General features: G+C 57.1%; 1 protein-coding gene across 5 annotated transcripts in view; it reads left to right on the top strand.

Moving 5' to 3' along the window:
• The window catches only part of ADCY5 (adenylate cyclase 5), a 147,938-nt gene that overhangs the window by 88,124 nt on the left and 39,646 nt on the right, over positions 1 to 20,168 (top strand). For all 5 annotated transcript variants that reach the window (XM_072725187.1, XM_072725186.1, XM_072725183.1 and 2 more), the window contains 5 exons: positions 2,076 to 2,197; positions 14,924 to 15,035; positions 16,652 to 16,779; positions 18,681 to 18,839; positions 19,640 to 19,781. In XM_072725187.1, coding sequence (XP_072581288.1) covers positions 2,076 to 2,197; positions 14,924 to 15,035; positions 16,652 to 16,779; positions 18,681 to 18,839; positions 19,640 to 19,781 — 663 coding nt within the window. The remainder of the gene's footprint in view (positions 1 to 2,075; positions 2,198 to 14,923; positions 15,036 to 16,651; positions 16,780 to 18,680; positions 18,840 to 19,639; positions 19,782 to 20,168) is intronic.

Here is a 20,168-nt window from a genome sequence, read left to right as displayed (position 1 = left end):
ATGCTGAGCCTAGCTGAGGGGCTTGTGTGTGAAGACAAGGAAACCCTGCCAGGAGCTTGGGCAGCTTCCCATGGTGCACTGGATCTGGAACACAGTTCAGGGCCTGCCGGGTACAGGGAGGGGTAGGCGGGAGCCAGATCATGGAAACCTTGAGGCCAGGCTGGGCTTGTGGGCTGGCTCCGGAAGCTTCGGGAAGCATAGACGGGTTTTACGCAGGGCAGCGATGGGGTCAGGGGTATGTTTTAGAAAGATCACGCACTGGCTTGCAGTGTGGAGGATGGACCCGAGGCAGCAAGCTGGGACACAGAAGTTGGTGCAGGGCCTGCTCTGGTCGCCGGGGTGGGACCCGAAGGAGGCCTAGAACATGCGAGAACCAGAGGCTGGGACGGTAGAGGTGCTTCAGGAGGATGAGAAGGCAGCCAGGCCCGGGCTGGTGGGAGCAGGCCAGGCGCCGGAAGCGGGCGGGTCGAGTGGGGGTGTTGGCTTGCAGTGGAAAATAAAGCAGGGTGGGCTCACCGGCTCCAGAAGAATCCAGAACCTGGGGGAGCTCCGGAGATTTTGCACCAGCGAGTGTCACAACAAAGGCAGTGTACTGGAGAGACTGGGGCCATACAGGGAGCGGGGAGGCCGGGGAGGGGCCCTCTGACTGGGACGTAGGCGGTGCGGGTGGACGTGCAGCAGAAAGGACCGGAGTCTGCGTCTGCATCGCAGGACCTGCTCGGGGCTGGACGGGCCCGGGCCGAGGGGAGAGGGATGAGGCGCAGAGGGGACGCTCTGAAGGGCAAAAGCACTTACACGGGTGGGGTGCCGACCTGGTGGCACAGGCAAAGACAGGGGGCAAAGGCAGGGAGCTCAAAGAGCTGTTGGGGAATGAAAACCCGGGCAAGTGAGTATGGCTTGGGATGCGGTGTCACGGTGGTAGTGGCCAGTCATCCGGCGGGCAGCTGGCGACTCAGGAGCCTGGACGGAGGGACAGGGAGGAGGAGGGGACGGGCAGGGGTGCGTGCTCTCAGGGGCGAGAGTGAGCAGAAAGAGGAGAGAGGTGGGCATGTGCTGGGTGGGGGGGGGCAGGAGGAGGGAGAGAAACCAGAAAGACACAGGTGCAGGAGGGGAATCTTGGGGTCATACAAGGGGGACAGGCACGAGTGAAGGGAGAATGAGGAGGGCTGGGCCAGCCAGGGCGAAAGGCCTCAGGCGGGAGAAGTCCGTGAGCCAGCCTGGCGTGGGTAGTGGGCTGTTGGGGCGCAGGGCGAGGTCGCCCATCCCGAGGCAGCTGGGCCTCTTGCAGCAGGCAGGCCTGGGAGGAGAGGGGAGGAGGGAGGCAAAGTCGGGACCCCTCTCCACAATGTTACCCTGGCCCCCTCCCCGCTTCCCTCCCGCCTCCTCTCCAACAGGTCTTAGCTTCTCTCCGTTTCTCAGAGTCCACGCGCTTTCCCTCTCTCCCGGGCTACTGTCCCCATCGCGGAAATGGAGTAGTCCCAACCTCATCCTTCTGGTCCCCACGAAGCCCTCCCTGACCACCCCATTCCCAGCCCAGCAACCCCTGCTCAGTGCCCCCTAGTACCCTGAGCACCCCTGAGACTGGGAGGTTTGTGAAGGAGAGACCTTGCCTGGAACATGGTAGGTGCTCGGTGAAAATCTGAGGACGAGTTGAGTGACTCTCACGTGATGCCCTTAATCACCCCATCCCTATGTATAGATGAGGAACCTGAGGCTCAGAGAGGTTCAATAATTTGCCCAAGGTCGCACACAGTCTCCGGTGACATGCAGGGTGCCCCGGGGGGCTCAGTGCTACAGGCTCACCAGGACTGCTCTTCCCCAGGTGCAGGTGCAGGCACACAAAACCCGGGAGGTCTCCCAGGGAGAGAGACCGGGTTCCAGTAGCCCTGGGGGCACAACTCTGGCCCACTGTCACCTAAATGTCAGCTCCTTGAACTTCAGGCCAGCCTGAGGGCTTTTGCAGGGCCCTGTGGTTGGGGGCCCGGGTGGGGAGGAGTCGGCCTGCGGGGGGGCAAGCAGGGGACTGCCAGGCAGGTGGAAAGAGCTATGATGAAAGCACGTGCTTCCCTCCCCAGGAGCGGCTCCTGCTGTCTGTCCTGCCCCGTCACGTTGCCATGGAGATGAAAGCAGACATCAATGCCAAGCAGGAGGATATGATGTTCCATAAGATTTACATCCAGAAACATGACAACGTGAGGTACGAGTGCGGCTGGGGGGCGAGGGCAGGGTGGGAGGACTGCACGCCTGGGGAGACAACATCTCCTCCTCTTGCCCTTTGGGGGAGCACAGCCCGGCAGGGTGGTCTGTGGCTTTGGGGCGTGTGTGCTGTGTGGGGTGCCCCAGCCACGCCGTACCCTCTAGGTTGGTGCAGTGAATTATTACAGAGGGATGGGAGCTGAGGCCGCAGGGAGAAGCTAGAGGAGGGAGGAGGAGAAAGGAGAATGCAGCAGCCCCAGCTGTCGGGGAAACTCCTAGCCTGGCAAGGGAGGGAGGAAGCCGACTTGGGACCCATGTGTCCTGTCATCATCTCAGTCTTCATCATCATCTAGCAGCTTCCATGTCTGCTAAGCCAGTGTGGGTCAGGCACTGGTACCAGGCGTTACCCACCTCGTTGCTAATCCTCCTGACCATGCTGTAAGGTGGGGGCCCTCATCAGCATCCTTTGTTTAGAGATTGAGCACAGAATGGCTAAGATCCTCGCCCAGGGTCACTCAGCCAGGACTGGTAAAGCTGGGGTGCATCCAGGTCGGCCTGCCCCACAGCCCACGCCCCTCTCGCTGCACATTTGCTGCTTCTCTAGGCAGAAGCTGCTGACAGCAGGGATGTGCAAACAGATGTAGACTAATAGAGTGCAAAATCTGCTTATGAGCTCCGTGGGGACACGGAGCGATACAGTGGCCTTCATCCAGCGTGGCTTCCTGGAGAGCCCTGTAATCCTCCCATCTGCCCAGAAAAGGAGCTGCTGTGTTTGCCTTCAAGAGAATTACTTTCTCCCTGGGCAAAATCTCGGACCCACGAATCTTCTAAAGCTGGTGTAGAGGGAACCCTTTGGAGGCTTGGGCTGAATTTTCATAAAGGGATTAAATGGAATGATATAAATTATGGTGCATGCACCATAACACGCCCACATGAGTATACATCCACTCAAGGCGAGGCTGATGGCCGCAGGGGCAGGGAGGGCACCGAGTTTTCATGTTGAAATTGTCCAAATTTCAGGCGGAATTGCCCAGTTCCCAAGTGTACCCTGGAATCCAAGACTGTTGGTTCCATCCGCCGGTGTGTCCTGTATCCATCTTCCAAAATAGACTCCAAGCCTTTGAAAGAAAAAGGTTACCTGAACAACTTGTGTCCTCAGTTGTGGGGGTACCCAAGTCCCCCCCAGAGCCCACCCATGCTCCGCTGTCAGCCGGGGAGAGCATAGCCAGGGGCAGGAAGAAGGCCGAGGCCCAGTGCCTGCCCAGGAGGTGCCCCGAGGGGCTGCAGACTCAGCTGAGCCGAGCTCAGAGAGGGAAGTGGGGCCCAGGACTCAGTCGGTTGAGCTGACATGTTGGTTTCCCACCTCTCTTCACACCCACCTCTGACCCCATAAGGTGGAATAATTGCTCACAACCAGAGTTGTACTCGTATGGCGCCTTCCCTAAGCCACGCACTACTCTGAACACTTTCATATAATCACTGAGTCCTCATAATCCATATAAGAGGCCAGTACTACTATTACCTTTATTTCACAGGAAACTGAGGCACGGAGATTAATTTGTCCAAGATCCTAGAGCTGGTTAAGTGGGACAGCTGCCCCCTGAAAGCTGTTTGGTATCAGAGTTCCTATGCCCAGGAGAAAGGAACGTGTATGAGGATTTGTGGGAAGGAGACTCAGGGAGCCCCTAAGCCAAGGGGAGACTCAGAAAAGGTGGATGAGAGAGGTTTGGCTTCTAGTGTGTGTGTGTGAGAGAGAGAAAGAGAGACTGTGGACTGACCAGGGGCCTTCCTGGTCTGATAGCAGCCCCTAAAATCTGGGGGACCCTAGGGACACGTAAAGAAATAGCCTTCCCTATTAGAAGAAATCTCAGAGGCCCAAGGTTCAGACGGGAAGGAGTAACCTGCCAAGTGGTCCCAACACATAATGAAGCCCTGAGCTTCCCCTTTCTGGGATTTTTCTCTCTTGTCCTTGCTGTACCCACCACCACCCCCCTCCCCCGGCCCCGGTGTCGTTCCAAACACAGCATGGACTTGATTGCTCTCAGTGCAGCAGAGCTTCCAGTAGATTCCTTTTTTTTTTTTTTTTAAAGATTTTATTTATTTATTCATGATAGACAGAGAGAGAGAGAGGCAGAGACACAGGCAGAGGGAGAAGCAGGCTCCATGCCGGGAGCCTGATGCGGGACTCGATCCCAGGACTCCAGGATCGCGCCCTGGGCCAAAGGCAGGCGCTAAACCACTGAGCCACCCAGGGATCCCCCTTCCAGTAGATTCCACTGAAATATAAAGCCAAACATAAAGGAGATGCAGAGAATTCACTGCTCAGAAACAGTTTGGCATTCGAGGCATAGGTGCTCAGCCTGGCCGGGCTCACACATCTGGTACATCTGGCCACCACTGTCTCTCCACCCAGTGCTTGCCCTCTCACCCCTGTCTCCTGCCCCTCCATTGCTTTGGGCCCCCAGTCCTCCAGCAAGGGGGTCTGGTCAGAGGGACTGACTTAGGCCTCTTCCACCACCGTAAGGAGTGGCCTGCTCTTGGGGTGACGTCCCCCTTATCCACCCACTCTCACGGAGGCTGTGACTCCGGGTACATAAAAGAACAGTACCCTAATCACAGGGTGACCCGAATGTCCATGTGGCAAGACTCAGACCTCCCCCCCCAGCCACACGGGGGGTATTTCTGTTTCAGGATGTGCTAAGATCAATGGCAGCAGAGAGAAAAAAGGAGAGAAAAATCAAGATGTCACCCATTTCATGGGGACAGACATAATTCTGACTCTGAGATTGCCAGGCTAGTGGCGGCTGGTGCACATCAGAGGCCAGCCACAAGCAATCAGATGCAAATAGCCCGCCGAGGCCCATTCCCTGTTCCGTTAACAGCCCTGGCTGCAGCTCGCGACGGAAGCACGTTGCATGCTTCGTCTCTGTCTTGGGTTGAACTTTTGACTTGGGTTGAGGGCTGAGTAGTAGGTGGAGGGGTGACGTGGTCGTGCGGAAATGCGCTTGGGGGCCCGGCTCGTGGTACGGTGATGAGGCCTGGGGCTCGAGGTTAGGCAGCCCTGAGTGTTGGCCACACTCTGCTGTCCCCGGGCCATGTGACCGGGGCAAGTGATGGGCGCTGGTTCTCTGAACCTCAGTCTCTTCCTCTGCCTGATAGGATGAGAAGAATACCTTCTTAGCAGGCTTGCGAGGAGCAGATGAAAGCGTGTGAGGGGAGCGCTTAGCGCAGTGTCTGGACAGGACACGTGTTCGGTAATTGGGAGCAGCGATTATCGTTGTTACCGCTATTATTGTGATGATTATCACACTCCTATCAACAGAGCAAGGCCTGGGGATTCTCTGGCTGGAGAGTGGAAGGGTGATGAGTCACGTTTGTCAATTCTCTGCGGAGTTATAATATTTAGAGAGGGTGATGACATGCTGCTCTCTAGCCCCCTCCAAGAGCAAGGCCACAAGAAAAATGAATCAGCCCTGCGGTGTGACAGTCGGGGCCCGGATCTGCGGAAGGGGAAGAGACTAATGGGTGGGCAGGGAGGAGTGACAACAGATCCCCACTGTGCTGTGGCCTCACCCTTTCCTGACCCCCAGTGGAATATCTGCCCCCAGGACCCGCCAGGAGCCTGTCAGATGCTTTGGTGCTGAGCCACCAGTGGCAAAGCATTGAGGTGGGCCAGAGGCCAAGGCACCCTTGGAGACCCCCCCGCCCTGGAGCCCCCAGCCTCCCCTGACTGACATGTAGTGACAGATGGAGATGTTTTAGCCCTTCTAGGGCTGGACAGGCCAATTGGGGCCAGAGCCCATCGCTGGGGTGTCAGACCTGTGGCTTGAGCGCCCTCTTCCCCATCCTCTCTCCCTTCTCCTGCGGCCAGCAGCGCCAGGTCAGAGGGGGGCTGTGCCATGCCCATTCCGGGGACAAAGGCCTCTAGCACATGCCAGCAGAGGCAGCTCTGGGCTGGGTGCTCCCAGTGCTCTGCTTGGGAGGAAGGACATTGAGGAGGGGGGAAGGGGCCAGCCCTGGAAGCACACAGCACATCCCCTGGGTCACAGTACACACAGATGCTGCCTGAATCCAGTTGCCACCAGGTCACCGTTGTGGAACAAGATGAGTGTCTGTGTTGAGCAGCCTGGATCACACCCCTCTCTGCCCCTTAACAGCTGTGGGAACTTGGGCAGGTCACCTAACCTGAGCCTCACGGTCCTCATCTACAACATGGGAGTGGTGACGTCCCCTCACTCGTCCGTTCAGTGGATGTTTTCCTCTGTTTCCAACCGTGGGACACTGAGCCTTAGAGGCGAGGATTGCAATGGGAATTAAGAAGGACACTGTCTCTGATACTGGGAAGCCCACTTTCTGTTCAGGAAGACACACAGCAAACAGTGGATTGATTAGTAAATTGGGGACATATCACATGAGGACTTTGCATCCTCAAAGGGTACGAGGAACGGTTAGTGGGACTTTGCATCCTTAAAGGGTATAGATGCTACAAAATTTGCCACCCCGTTATTCTGTTATGATGAAAGCCACAAAGGAACAAAGCCTGTAAGAGGGGCCCTAGGACCACTCCCTGCAGGGGTGCTGGGAAGGTTGTCGGGGTGGAGTTTGTAAAGCCCCGGGCCAGGCCCCCCCATCCGGGAGGTAGCCTCAGACTGCCCTATGGAGGTGGAGCGGGTATGAGCTGAGAGTCAAGGTTGGGTGGCCAATACCCCAAAGGCTTTAGGAGGGCAGGGAACATCTGAGCCAGGCCTGAGAGGGTTCTGAAGGGCACTCCACGGCCGGAAGGGTCCATAGTGGGTGAGTTCCATACCTGAAAGACCTGTCTCACGCCAGAGCTCTTAGGATTTAAAGGTTGTAGATGGTCAGAGGGCCAGAGAGGGCCAGAGAGCCAGCTCCTCCAGGGGGTGCTGGTCCTCAGCTGAGGAAACCCTTTCCTCCCCTGGCCCTGAGGAGGGTTCAGGATGGAGTGTGGGGTCTTGGCCCATTGGCTCAAATCACAGCCTCATTTTCAGGAGCCTGGCCCAAGACCCGCCAGGACCCCGGGCTAGAAGTGAGGTAACAGCCGTCCCCGCACAGTAGGGGAGTGGCGGGTTCTGGGGAGGGCTCCCTCTCCTCCCTCCTTCCCCCCTCCTTTCCCTTCTCTCCCCAGCCTCTCCTGAACCTCCCGCTTCTGAGGTTATCATCTCCTCTCCCGTCTCCTTCAAGGACTTGGCTGTGTTCCCCAGGTCGTTCTGGTGTCTGGCTCGGCTGCGGCATGGCTCTGAATTACAATGGCCTCGCGACAACGTCCGCGATGCTCAGATACCTGTGGGTGGATTGTGCGCCCTGTGGGCAGAGAGGAAAAATGTTTACCTCCAGTCACATTCCCGGCAGCCGACCACATGAGGGATGGTCCGTAAACACCTAGCATTCCTGTCTCCAACCTGATATTAAGAAAAGTATTCTGAGCTCCACGCAATACCGATCATAGACAGAAGTGGCCTTTATGTTATTATCTCATTCATCCCACATTGATTGTGCTGCTGCTCCTTGCCAGGTAGGACTCGGAGGAGGTAGGAGAGGTCGCATGCGGGCCCCTCAGGGACGGCTCAGCCCTCAGCAGTGAGGTCGGGCTGCATCTGGTGCCCTGGGAACAGCAGCCTCATAACCCAGCTGGTCCCACTAGGGAAGCCCCTGGGGGTGGGGCTCTGCTCTTTAATTAACTAATTAATTCATTATTTTACTTGTGATAAGACAGACATAGTAGAAAATTGGCCGTTTTAACCATTCACGTTATCGTGCAACCACCTCCCCCATCCATCTCTGGAACCTTTTTTTTTTCATCTTGCAAAACTGAAACTCTGTCCCATTAACCAACGATTCCCCATTCCTGCCCTCCGCCGGCCCCTGGCCACCACCATTCCACTTTGTGCCAATGAGTTGGACTATTCTAGGTGCCTCACGTAAGTGGAACCATACAGTACATGTTCTTTTGCGGTGGGCTTATTTCACTCAGCAGGACATAGCCAAGATCCATCCATGTTGTAGTGTGTGCTGGAATTTCTTTCCTTTTTAAGGCCGAATTAATACTCCATTGTGTGTGTTTGCCACCTTTTGTGGATCAATTCATCCTTTGGGCGGCTTCCACCCTTGGGCAAGTGGTGAATGATGCTGCTGTGAACATGCATGTGCAAATACCTCCTTGAGGTCCTGCTATCTGTTCCTTTGAGTGTATACCTAGAAGTGAAATTGCTGCATCATATGGCCTATAATCCTATTTTTTAATTTTTTAAGGAAGCTCGTAGTGTTTTCCATAGAGGTTCGCCATTTTACCTTCCTACCAGCAGTGCACACGGTTTAGTTTCTAAACTCCCTTGCACGGTGGTAGGTCTTCACAAGGGACCTGAGTTTGTCCTTGAATGTGGAATGGATGGGGGTCAGCGGGGCATGGAGCCAGCAGCCAGCTAGGACTTACTATTTTAGCTCTTTGGACCCAAAGTTGGGGACTCTGGGGTAGAGAAGAAGAGAGAGAAGTTAGGGTGACGAGACACTGGCCTGTTAAATGTGTCAGGCTATGCCTTTGAAATTCTGATCTAATAAGAAGGACTATCCTGAGCTGGGCAAGTCAGAAAAGACATCATGAGGATAGAAGGGATAGAATCAGATCCTAGAAGATTGTTATTAGTGTTCAGCAGTTTTATTATACAAAGGAAGTGTGTTTCTTGTAGAAAAATTAGGAACTAACAATATAGAGAAGAAAACAGAGAGCCCCACGTACTTATCACTGAGAGGTCACTGACAACTGCTCGGACTTGGTCCCCTCCCCACTTTGTGGGCTTCTCCTCGGGCACGTTGCAGGGCTTTGTAAACGCGAAGTCCATAAATGCAATGGGAGGTCCATTGTCTAGGTGGCGGCGGTAGGACTGAGTGGGCAGAAACAAGATCAAGGGACCAGGGGGTGGAATGGGGTCTGCAGGAGGCCCTGTAGCTGGCAGCAGGGATTCCGGGACATATGTTGACCCCAGACCACCTAGACCCAATCCTGATAGTCAAGCCAGTCCCGGGGCCCTTCCACTTTCTGAAGGAAGGTGTCGCGTTGCCGTGAGAGTGGAGAGAGGGTGTGACTGTCCCAGGGTGGAGTCTGTACACATGTCCAGTGTGTTCAGCATCCTCTCATTGACCTTCCCCCCCTTTCCTCTCCCAGCCTGTCCCTCAGAAGGTTCTTGGGCCACTGCTTGTCCATACGTCCTACTCTAACTACTTCGCACCCCCCTTGGAAAATGCCCGTCATCTGGTGTCCATTCTCAGCCAGTCGTTAATACGACCACCCCGACTGTGCTGTTCACCTAGCGTGTGCCAGTGACCCACCGCTCCTCCTGTATCTTACTAGGGGTATGGCTTGGAGCAAATGATGCGGGGAGGTGGGGGGCACACTGCAGGGGGTAGACCCCTGGCCTATGGCTGGGCCTTTCCAGGCTATACTGCTGGGGCCTCCAGGGCACTTCCTGCCCTGCTCCCCTAAGACCTTTAGCTCCCACTGGGCCTGACATCTGGGAGTTGGGCTGAGACCTTGCCACATTCCCTTCCTGCCCCTTCCCCGTGACTCTGTTTCCCCAGGCCCCCTGCCCCTCCTGGGCCCTCCTCCACAGGCGGTTGGCCTCTCAGCATTTCTTGAGTCCCCTCTGTTGCAGTGTGGAGAATGGAGGCACTGCCTACTGCCCAGACTACAAGGAGAACTCAGCGTCTGGGCATCCCAGGTGCTGCTGGACATGTGGCTTCTGTTCAGGAGCAGGGTCAGACCCCAGCATCTCCGTGAGGTCACAGCATCTGTTGGTACAAGAGGGAGCAACAGCGAGGAAATGTGTGCTTACCCAAAAATGCACGCGGGGAAGCTGAGCCGAGGCAGCAGAAGGCTGAAAGGCCTATTGGGATAATTGGGCTGAAGTGCCTGCCGCTCTTGCCTCCGGAGTAGAAGGCGGGCGACGTGAGTGATGGATGGCAGGCAATTAGGGAGCAGCGCGCCGCCCGGGGGGGCCGGCCTCCGCGCACCCACCACGAGGGCCTGATGGCCTTGCCAAGATGAGCTCTCAAGTGGGAGCCGATCAACGAGCGAGGACCTTACTGCATCCTGGGCCCCGTGTGGCTGTAAAATGGCCTTCAGGTTCCCAAAGAGCAGTTCAGGAAACTCTGGCCAGTGGAACCGACAGTCTGCAATTGGGTAAACCTCAAAAACAGGAGAGCTTCCAGGGTGACAGCCACTGAGCAAATTCCTCCCCCGAGGCAGCAGAGGAGTGTGACTTCGCCTCTGACAGGAGGTAGGGGGAATGTGGAGGTGCAGAATTTCCATAAATGTGTAGGAGAGGCTGCGGGGTTTTGGAGTTGGGACCTCAGAGACCCCGTCCAAACCTCTGCACAACTTGGAAGCTTGCTCTGAGCCACTCCTCTCTGGCTGGCGGGTCGCTCCGTCTCACCAGCAACTCATCAGCCAGCAGCCTGCCCTCCCTGACTCCTCAGCAGCTGTTGAAAACCCCAAGACAGGTCACGAAGAGTCGATCCCAGCAGGTTGGAGGGAGACTCTGGCTTCCCAAGCCGTGGGGGGCCCCTCACACACCAGTGTGAACCAGGAAGCTGCTCATGGCTTCTGTAACCATTCTTGCATTTGTCCCTTGAATACTGCTGGCCCCAGGCCCTGGGCTCCACAGGCTCCTGTCTCAGGTGACTAGCTTGGAACCCCAAGAGGCCCCATAGGGTCGAAGGAAGAGCTGCTGGAGTGAGCGGTCTTGCCTCTTGCTTGCTTTGAAAGTGTGAATATTCTCTTCCATTCAACAAATATACATCAGGCACCATTACGGGTTGAACTGCATCACCCTAAAAGATCTGTCGAAGTCCTGACCCTGGTCCTCGTGACTATGGAGATAGGCTCTTTGCGGATGAAATCAGGTTGAGATGCTAGAGTAGGGTGGGCCCCTAATCCGGTCTAAGTGGTGTCCTTATGAGAAGAGGAAAATGTTGTATAAAGACCCAAATACACAGAGTGAGGTCAGAGGTCCAGACTGGAGTAACAAAGCCGCAAGCCCCGGAATGCCAAGGGTGGACAAGGAAGGGTCCCACCTAGAGTCTCGGAGGGAGGAAGGCCCTGCTGACACCTGGATTTCGGACCCCGAACCTCCAGAACCGTGAGAGAAGACATTTCTGTTGCTTTAAGCCGCGCAGCGTGTAGCGTTTTGCTATGACAGCCCCAGGAAGCTAACAGACGTGGCTGTTAGGGCGTGCTAGGGCGTGTGCGGGTCGGGGTGGGGGAGAGATGGGGCAGGGGGCACAGGGATGTGACCTGTCCTTGGTCAGTCGTCCAGTGGCACATTTTCTTGAACATCTACTGTGTGTGTCAGACATTGTGCTGGTGGCTGGGATGCAGCAGGGAACGGAATAGGCCAAAAAATCCCTCCCTCAAGGACTTCTTGATCTAGCGGGAAGAGATAAACAGGAACGTAACAATAACACCAACAACAGCAATACTATAGCCGAGAGTGAACCGAGCAGCAGAGCAGAATACGGCAGGGAGGGCAGACAGACGTGGGAAAGGGTAGAGGTTCATATAGGGCGATGGAAGTCTCCTTGAGGTGACATTTAAGCGAGTGCGGTGGTTCTCAGCCCTGGCTGCACATTAGAATCACCAGGGAAGCTTAAAATAAAACCGAGCAAATGCAATCAATAGCAGAGCCCCACCTCAGGCTAATTAAGCCAGAATGTCTGGGTGGGGGCGGGGGGGGGGTGCTCCAGGGCCACCTTGTAAAAGCTCCAGGTTTTCCAGACCCCAGGACTAAGAGCCGCTGGTCTAGCGGGGGTGTAAGCAGCTGTGGAAGAAAGTGTTCTAAGGGCCAGCGAGGTCCCCCCGTGGAGGAGGAGCATGGTGGCAGGCCTGTCCCTCCCGCCTGGCTGGGTCAGCTCAGCAGGTGTGGGAGGTCGCAGCTCAGTGATGCCACAGCTGCTGAATGCGCCCCTGTTGAAGGAGTCCCAGACTCACCCCCTGAGCCCCTGGACCACACTCGTGTTTCTAGGGGTGGCCCATTCTCTCCTTCCTCCCCTGCTTCTCCTCAGCCTGCTGCCCTGGGCTACCTGACCCCATAGTCCAAGTGCGGGGTTCAGGAACTTTGGGGTCTCATCAGCCGCCTAAGCCAGGCCTCCACTTGCAGCTTTGGACTTGGCATAGAATAGCCGCTGGGCCTGGCACCTGCTGGCTTTGCTTTGGAGATACTGACCCTGGCCGATGAAGGTTTCCTAAGTCTGGAGCAGTGGATCTTGACCCCAGCCTGAGCTGGCTTTGGTTTCCTGAGAGTTAGAGAAGAATTTCCAGAACAGCCATGTGACGGTGCTTTTACCTAGACTGGGGGAGACCTTCCTCTCGTTCCTGAGTGGAGTGGGCCAGTTGCCTGAAAGACTGGCAGGCAGAGAAGCACAGGTGGGTGGGGAGAGGGCTGCACCTCGTTAGGGAGCTGCGATCAGCATCGGGAGCAGGGCAGCCTGCCCTCACCTGCTCCTCTTACCTGGCAGGCAGGCTGCTGAGCCCGTCAGACCCCAGGCACCAAAGGCTGGTGGAGCCCCCCGACTCCCGTGCACCTTCTGAGCCCCTGCCCGCATAGCTGCCCTCTCCTGTGCCCTGCCAGGGCAGCTTCTCTCCTCTCCACTCCTCTTCCTCCCCCCCCCCCTCAGCTTCTCTTCTTTCCCCTCCTTCGGCTCGTCTGTTTGCACCTTCCCTCGTGTGAGCTGGCAAGCAGCTGGTGCGCGTTCCCCCCCTCGGTGGAGTCCTCGGGTCCTGGACCGCCACGCGTGGTGGCCCATACGTGCCCCTCTGCCCCGCATACAATGCCAGACCCCTGAATGATGCTCTTAATCATTTAAGATGGCTGTGGGGCCAACAGCTTAATATTTATAGGATCAACTCCTGGGCCATGAAGCCAGGTTGCCTGTGTGGCCTTAGGCATGTGACTCATCCCCTCTGTGCCTCCATTTTCTCACCTGTAAGAAGAGGAGGATGCTGACCTCACAGGGTGGTCGTGATGTTGAAGTGCGTTAATACCCATGAAGTGCTCAGAACAGTCCAGCTGTTTCCAGATGCAGGCTTTGTTATTATCCAGGCATGCAAAGGCAAATAGATGAGGAGACGACTGCCATTGAAAAGATCGGTTGTTACTCACCCTGGGAGGAGGGGAGCACGCCACACCGTGGGAAACCAGCCCCCCACCTCCACCAGTGGGGAAGCACTGTGGTGGCTCCAGAGGCAGAGTGTGAGGAGGTCGAGGACCAGAGCCTTCAATGGGGTTTCTGCAGGAAGGAATAGGTGAGGCAGAGAAAGCAGGCTTGAGATGGGCTAGTTTACATAATTTCAGTGGGCCCTGCAGTGTAGGGACTGGGTCTGGTACCTGTCCCTGGGGTGATCAGGGCAGGAGAGTAGTGGCCGGGGTATGAGAGCCTGGTTGGGGTGCGGGACTCCGCACCCTAAGGAAAGCTGTTGGCTCTAAGACCCAGCTAGCCTGGGATGGACCAATAGGCTCCCCAGGCCTTACTGACCCCAGATGTCAAACATCAGAATAGGAAGACAGGCTTAATGCCCTAATACACATTTTCCAAATACAGTGACAAAGATGTGTTTAGTTCTACGTTCTTAATTTTAAAAAAGAAGACGATCTAGAGCCTCAGGAGCCTTGTGGCATGGTGGGAAGAACACAGGCCCGGGGGAAGGAGCCCACCAGGCTGCTGTCTGCAGCTTCTTTCCCCAGGCTCAGCTGCCTCGTCCGCAAGGAGACACCAAGCCTTCACTGCAGGGCTGCCTGGAGGACTCAGTGAGAAGACACTTTGGAAGCTCCCAGCTCTGAGCCAGGCCACTGGGAGCATCTCAGTACATGAGAGTTGTTACATTTTTGTGTCCATTTAAAGAAAAAAAAAAACAAAACAAAACTCCAGGGGCCCTTCCAACTCTCCAGCCCTGGGGCCTCACCTCTAGCAGCATGTTGTGAAAGAAAAGGAAGATATTTTCGATCTCGGGAACACAAGCCGCGGAGACGGACGGGAGATCCACAGTGCACGGTGCAGGGACTGGCTGCTACGTTTGACGACACGCCTGGGGATGAGGCTGGAGCTGCTGGCAGGGAGGCTTCCAGACGTGCTTGCTGGCTATGTCTTCCCCTCTCTTTCCTCCCTGAGCCTCTTTAGTCCCTTCTAGAGGACTCCGTAGGGACGGAGGGCTTCGGTCCAAAATCTTATCTGTGGGACTGGGAAGTGAGACCTTAGTATGGTTGCCATCGAGGCCCGAAGCATTTTCAAAGCACATGAATCAAGGGTCCCAGCTACCTTGGGCTGCTCAGGAGTCCAACAGGGCAGGCCCAAGAAGTGACAACTGGGAGGGTACGGGGAGGCAGGCCCCTGCCTCTGATACCTGAGGCAGACTCACTCCCAGGCCCCATATGCCTCTGCACACACACACACCCCACCCCCCCGACCTGGGCAGGAATGAAGGCATAATTAGAGCACAGAAGGCAGGACTGTATCTCATCCAGCCAGCCCGGAGAGGCCAGCCTCCTCGGTTCTCCACTGCCAGGCCTCTTTATGCCTCCCCAGCAGCCATTTGGAGCCCCCCGCCCCCGGCCTCCCCAGGACTCTTGCTGGCCAGCAGCCCTCCTAAGGCCCAGGGTGGCCCCGGCTGTCCCCCTGACCTTCCTCCCTCATGGGGGTCTTCCTCCACCTGTCTCCCCAGCATCCTGTTTGCTGACATCGAGGGCTTCACCAGCCTGGCATCCCAGTGCACTGCCCAGGAGCTGGTCATGACACTCAATGAGCTCTTCGCCCGCTTCGACAAGCTGGCTGCGGTGAGTCACCCTCTCTACTGTCCTCAGCACCCAGGGCCCGCGCCAGAGCCAGAAGGGTAGGCCCATCTGCGCTGCCCGAGGGAGAGTGCCGTGGCCAAGGACCCGCCAGGCCCCAGTGACAGGCACTGTGCCTTCATGTGCCCTGTTGTGCGGAGCCCACTGCTGAGAACTGGGGAGGGGCAGAGGGGCTGCATAGGCTGTGGCTACGTGTCCTCACACCGCACGCAGTCGGACGTGTTTTTATACTGTCATTGGTCACAGGGAGCAAGGGAGCCAGCTCTCCGTCTCAGGAAGGGGTTGGTAAGGCTTGCAGGTGACACTGCCCAGGCCCCTGAGGAATTTCTGCTCGGTGGGGCAAATTATGTGCCCATAGAGCCATTTTCTTGATGAGGTCGGCCAGAGTGGTGAGAGAATGAGTCTGAAACCCAACTGGCCTGCGGACAGCTGTGTGTCAGCCCCCAGAGGCTTCCAGAAAGAGGACTCTGCACCGTTTGGACAAATTGGAAGTAGCAGCCCAGGGCCTGGAGTAGTAAATGACATGTTCACTCGTTAGGTCCCCGTTTACACTGTTATCCTTTCCCAGCTTTTGTGTCTTTGAGTGATGCTCTGGGCCTTTGTAGAATCATTATGTGTCAGGGGCCACTTACTGGCAATGTCCAACGACCTGCGGCCACGTTCCCTTTCGCCCTACAGGACATCAGATCATTGAGGAGAGGCTGGCGCTGGTCGGAGGTGGTGCCAGGGCCTCTAAGAGCAGGAGATGGTGGGTCTCACGTCAGCCTGATGCTTTTTTTTATCACTGAACAGGAATGAGGGGAGTTGGGTATGTGCTGGGACCTGAGGCATAGGATGGGCCTTAAAGGAGGATCCAAGGCCACACGGACACATGCATCCCAGTGTCCCACTTCCTGAAGTAACTTCTGGGGGCCAGCCTTGGAGAGCTGAGGACTGGTGACTAATGACACCCCATCCCAGTCCTAGTCCTGGATCAGTCTTGACCTTATCGTCCTGGATCAGTCTTGACCTTATTGTACTCAGGAGCAGCAGAGTGCCTCAGCTCTGTGGGGGTCTTAGCGCTCACAGGCTTGCTGGTTAGCATCACTCTGTTTGGTCAAAGTCTCAGACAGTCTGAGGGTCAGACAAGCTTTGGCTAAGTCTCATTCCTGCTTCGGTCTTCTGTAAAAGAAGGAGAATCAGAAAACTGTCGGTAGAACCTTAGGCCAAGAGTCCGAGCATTCTCTAGGGCCTGGGAGTGGAACCAGGGACACTGACTCTCAACTTGGGGGCCTTCCTCAAACTGACGAGTCTGCCCTATTTGCTCCCGCATCGGACCAGCTGCATTCTTCTTGGGTCTCAGCAGTGACCGTAAAAGTGAGTTCCTGAGCCTGGGGAGGCTGGAATGCCTGAGGGCTGCTCAGCCTGTCCTCCATCCCCCCCAGCTCTTGATAAGCCTGTCCTGGGGTTGGGGCCATGCATCTGCCGGCACTGGGTCTGTGCTCACTGCCCTAAAAGGCAAGTTATTCCAGGCATGGGGTGAATCTGTTTGCTTCCCGTTTCTTTCCCTCCCACTTCTCTTTCCTACTATTTTTAATTTTTAAAATTAATTTGCTTTCCAGGAGAATCACTGTTTACGTATTAAGATCCTGGGGGATTGTTATTACTGTGTCTCTGGGCTGCCTGAAGCGAGGGCCGACCACGCCCACTGCTGCGTGGAGATGGGCATGGACATGATTGAGGCCATCTCGTAAGTGCCCGTCTGTGAGGGGACCGTCCCACAGCCTGGGTAACGGACGTTGGAGGGTTGATTCGCATCTCTTGACTTTGAGCCTTATCCTGGGCAACTTCTGCCCACAGCAGCCTGGGAAGTTTATCCCCAAGGAACATGTCCTGTAGGAAGGGAAAGCTTTGCAGACTCCCGGGCAGCAGGAGGCGTGGCCCCACCTCTGCAGGAGAGGAGGACCAGCTGGCCTGCGAGCTGCGCCCTATGCATTGCTCCTTAGTCTCTTAGTCCCACAACCACCCAGGCAGGTGTAGAGCCCTTTTGCCCCATTTCTTCCCAGATGAGAAAGGTTGGACTCACAGAGGTTAAACATCCGCCCCCGTCCCCCAGGGTGATATAACACGGGGGGTGGATGGAAAACACGGGTGTCCCCATTTAAGAAAATCCATCTTTGCCAGAAACAATAGTAAAAAAGATCTTTGGCCAATTCTTGGTCACTGCTGTCCAGAGAGGGGGCCCCATCTTCCATTAAAAGATATGGAAAATCCAAAAAAAAAAAAAAATATATATATATATATATATATATATATATATATATATATATATATGGAAAATCCAAGCTTAGGCTCGGTGGCTTTGGAGATTCAGAAGCATCCCGGGCAGGGACACAGGAAAAGCCGCGGTGGACAAGGTCAGAGGTCAGAGTAGCCGTCTAGGACGGAGGCTGGGTCCCTTCGGTTTGGCGGAGCTCCCCCCCCCCCCCCCCGCCCCCGGCGGTTGTCGCTGATGGCCCTGCATGCCTGGGCGAGCAAGTGCTTCCTTCCCTCGCCTGGGAGCACGGAGTCTGTTGAGGGAGAGGCCGAGACTCCTGCTGCTGTGGTACCAGCGGAGCAGACCCCAGCAGGTGAGAGAGGCAGGCTGCGATGGGGGTGCCCCGGAGGGGGCATTCGTTTCCATCGGGAGGACCAGCAGAGGCTTCCTGCAGCAGGTGGCCCAGGGGTTAAGCCAGAAAGGTAGATCGGGTTGTAATTGCCCGAAGCAAGGGCCCCGAGGCACCGTGCACGGAAGGCACAGCTCCAGCAGAGGTAGCAAGGACGAGAGAAGCCAGGAATGACATGCCTCTGCCCTGCGTGGGGGGTGGGAGGAGGGCCAGCGTCCACGGCTGCTCCTGCCGCTGGCTGAGCGGGCCTACCCCGGGGTATCGGAGCATCCAGGTCCCTGATGCCTCCCCCTGGAGCACCTGCACCCTCTCCTGCAGACCCCGCACCTCAGACACACGCAGGATACAGCGCCCATCACACTCTCCAACCCAGAGGGCCCGCCCATCTCCTGGAAAGCCCCTCACCCCTGGGTGTGGTTTGTGGCCGGGGTGGGGCGGGGGTCCTGGTGCCACCTTCTAGCACATGGAACCTCCCCGGTCCCCTGCACCTGCTCAGGCTCCCCTCCTCTCCTGAGCAGGACAGATGTCTGCCCTTGAAACTCCGTTAAGCACCTTTTGCTATTATGCTGCAAATTGTGTCCGAGAAGCAGCAGCGTGGACAAATCTGAACGTTAGATGAGTGGGGTTTGGAGCGGCTGGAACTTCCCCCGTTTGGCTCCAGTGGGCATGGTTCGCGTTTGCACCTTGAGAACACAGCGCCCTGGGTGCCTTGGTGGGCTTGTAGGACCGGGCTTGTAGGGCCGGGCTTGTAGGGCGAGGCGCTGTGCCCTCTTGTGGCCACGCCGGGAAGCAGCGCCCCACGGCTCAGCCCCGGGCACCCCTCGGGTGAACAGTCGCAGACCCTGCCCTGGGGGCTAGACCAGAGAGAAATGCCGCTTTGACGCCTGCACTCGTGTCACACCCCGACCCCGCACCTCCCAGCTTCACCCCTACTCTGTGCGCCTGGCCCCATCCTCTCCCAGCCTTACCCCTGCTCCATCCCCAGGTTGGTCCGGGAGGTGACAGGGGTGAACGTGAACATGCGCGTGGGAATTCACAGCGGGCGAGTACACTGCGGTGTCCTTGGTCTCAGGAAGTGGCAGTTCGACGTCTGGTCTAATGACGTCACGCTGGCCAACCATATGGAAGCTGGAGGCAAGGCTGGGTGAGTGAGGGCCCCACTGCTGCGGGGCTTGGGGCCAGGGTGGCCGAATTTAAGTAGAAAGTCCTCTCCTTGGCCAACCACTTGCCCCACACCGTGGCAAGCTGTAGGGAGCATCTTCTCAACCTTTTCCCCAGGCTTCACCTAGAAGGTTCTTGCACAAAACAGGGCGGCTTGTGGTGCGATAAGGTGGCGTCAAGTTCTGGGGGAGGGAGGACCCATGAGTATTTCCCGGGCAGCCAGGACCGAAAGGAAGGTGGGACCTGAGCTGGCCTGGATGACGGGGCAGGATCCGCACAGGTGAGGGAGGTGGTGGAGGTGGGGAGAGGGCCCGGCCGAGGGACCAGGGCGAGGACAGGCCCAGGCGTGGGAAGCACAGTGTTTCCAAGGAATGGAAGTAGAGCACTTGACCTCGTAGGGACCGGTGGGGAAGCAGTGCCTGTAGTAAAGGGGCACCGTGCCAGGCTAGGGCATCTGAACTCAGTCCTGCATCAGCCGGAGCCGAGCCACTGCTGGGCTGAGCGGGTTCGCAAAGTTGGGAAGACTGAGGCTGTGTCCTCCTGACGGGCCCGTGCTGATGAGACAGCCTGATGTGCTGCCAGGGTGGCGGTGAGCTCGGGAGGGGCCCACCGGAGCCGCCCTGGTGGCAGTGGGGGGATAAGGCCCTTCGAGACCTAGGTCGGGGCCTCGGTTGGGGTTGGCAGTTGAGCCAGAGTTCGGGGCTCGAGGTGTGGCTCTGCAGGGGGCTGGGGTTGTCAAGTCTTGTCCTCTGCTCTCCTCTCCCTGCGTCCCTCCCCCTGCAGGCGCATCCACATCACCAAGGCCACACTCAGCTACCTGAACGGTGACTACGAGGTGGAGCCGGGCTGCGGGGGCGAGCGCAACGCCTACCTCAAGGAGCACAGTATCGAGACCTTCCTCATCCTGCGCTGCACCCAGAAGCGGGTCCGGCGTGGTGGGGGGCCCAAGGGCCAGGGGGCCGGAGAGCCGGGGGTGGTGGGGGGCAGGGCAGGGCCTTAGTCTTCCCGGGAAGGAATGTTTCTTGGCATCCGCTTCCTTCTCGTCTCCGTGTCTCCTTGAGTTAAGTGGTGGATCCCTCGTGCCGCTGCGGCTCCTGCAGCCCGGGAAGCACATCGAGTGCTCGCACCTCTGAGGGCTTGCAAAGGCTGACGGCAGATGGGGATCCTTTCATTTTCCCACTGTTGCAGAAATGCAACAGGCCTGAAATCAGTTAGCAGCGGCACAGCGGCAGGCCAGGGCGTGGAAATGGAACAGCCAGGAGATCTGTCCCCCGGCCGCTGTCTGTACATTTGTTTCACGTCCCTCCCGCTC

The sequence above is a fragment of the Vulpes vulpes genome, chromosome 1, assembly GCF_048418805.1.
Source record: "Vulpes vulpes isolate BD-2025 chromosome 1, VulVul3, whole genome shotgun sequence".
Classification (NCBI taxonomy): Eukaryota; Metazoa; Chordata; class Mammalia; order Carnivora; family Canidae; genus Vulpes; species Vulpes vulpes.
Note: the sequence above shows the minus strand (reverse complement) of the source record. Positions and strands in the feature narration are given on the sequence as shown.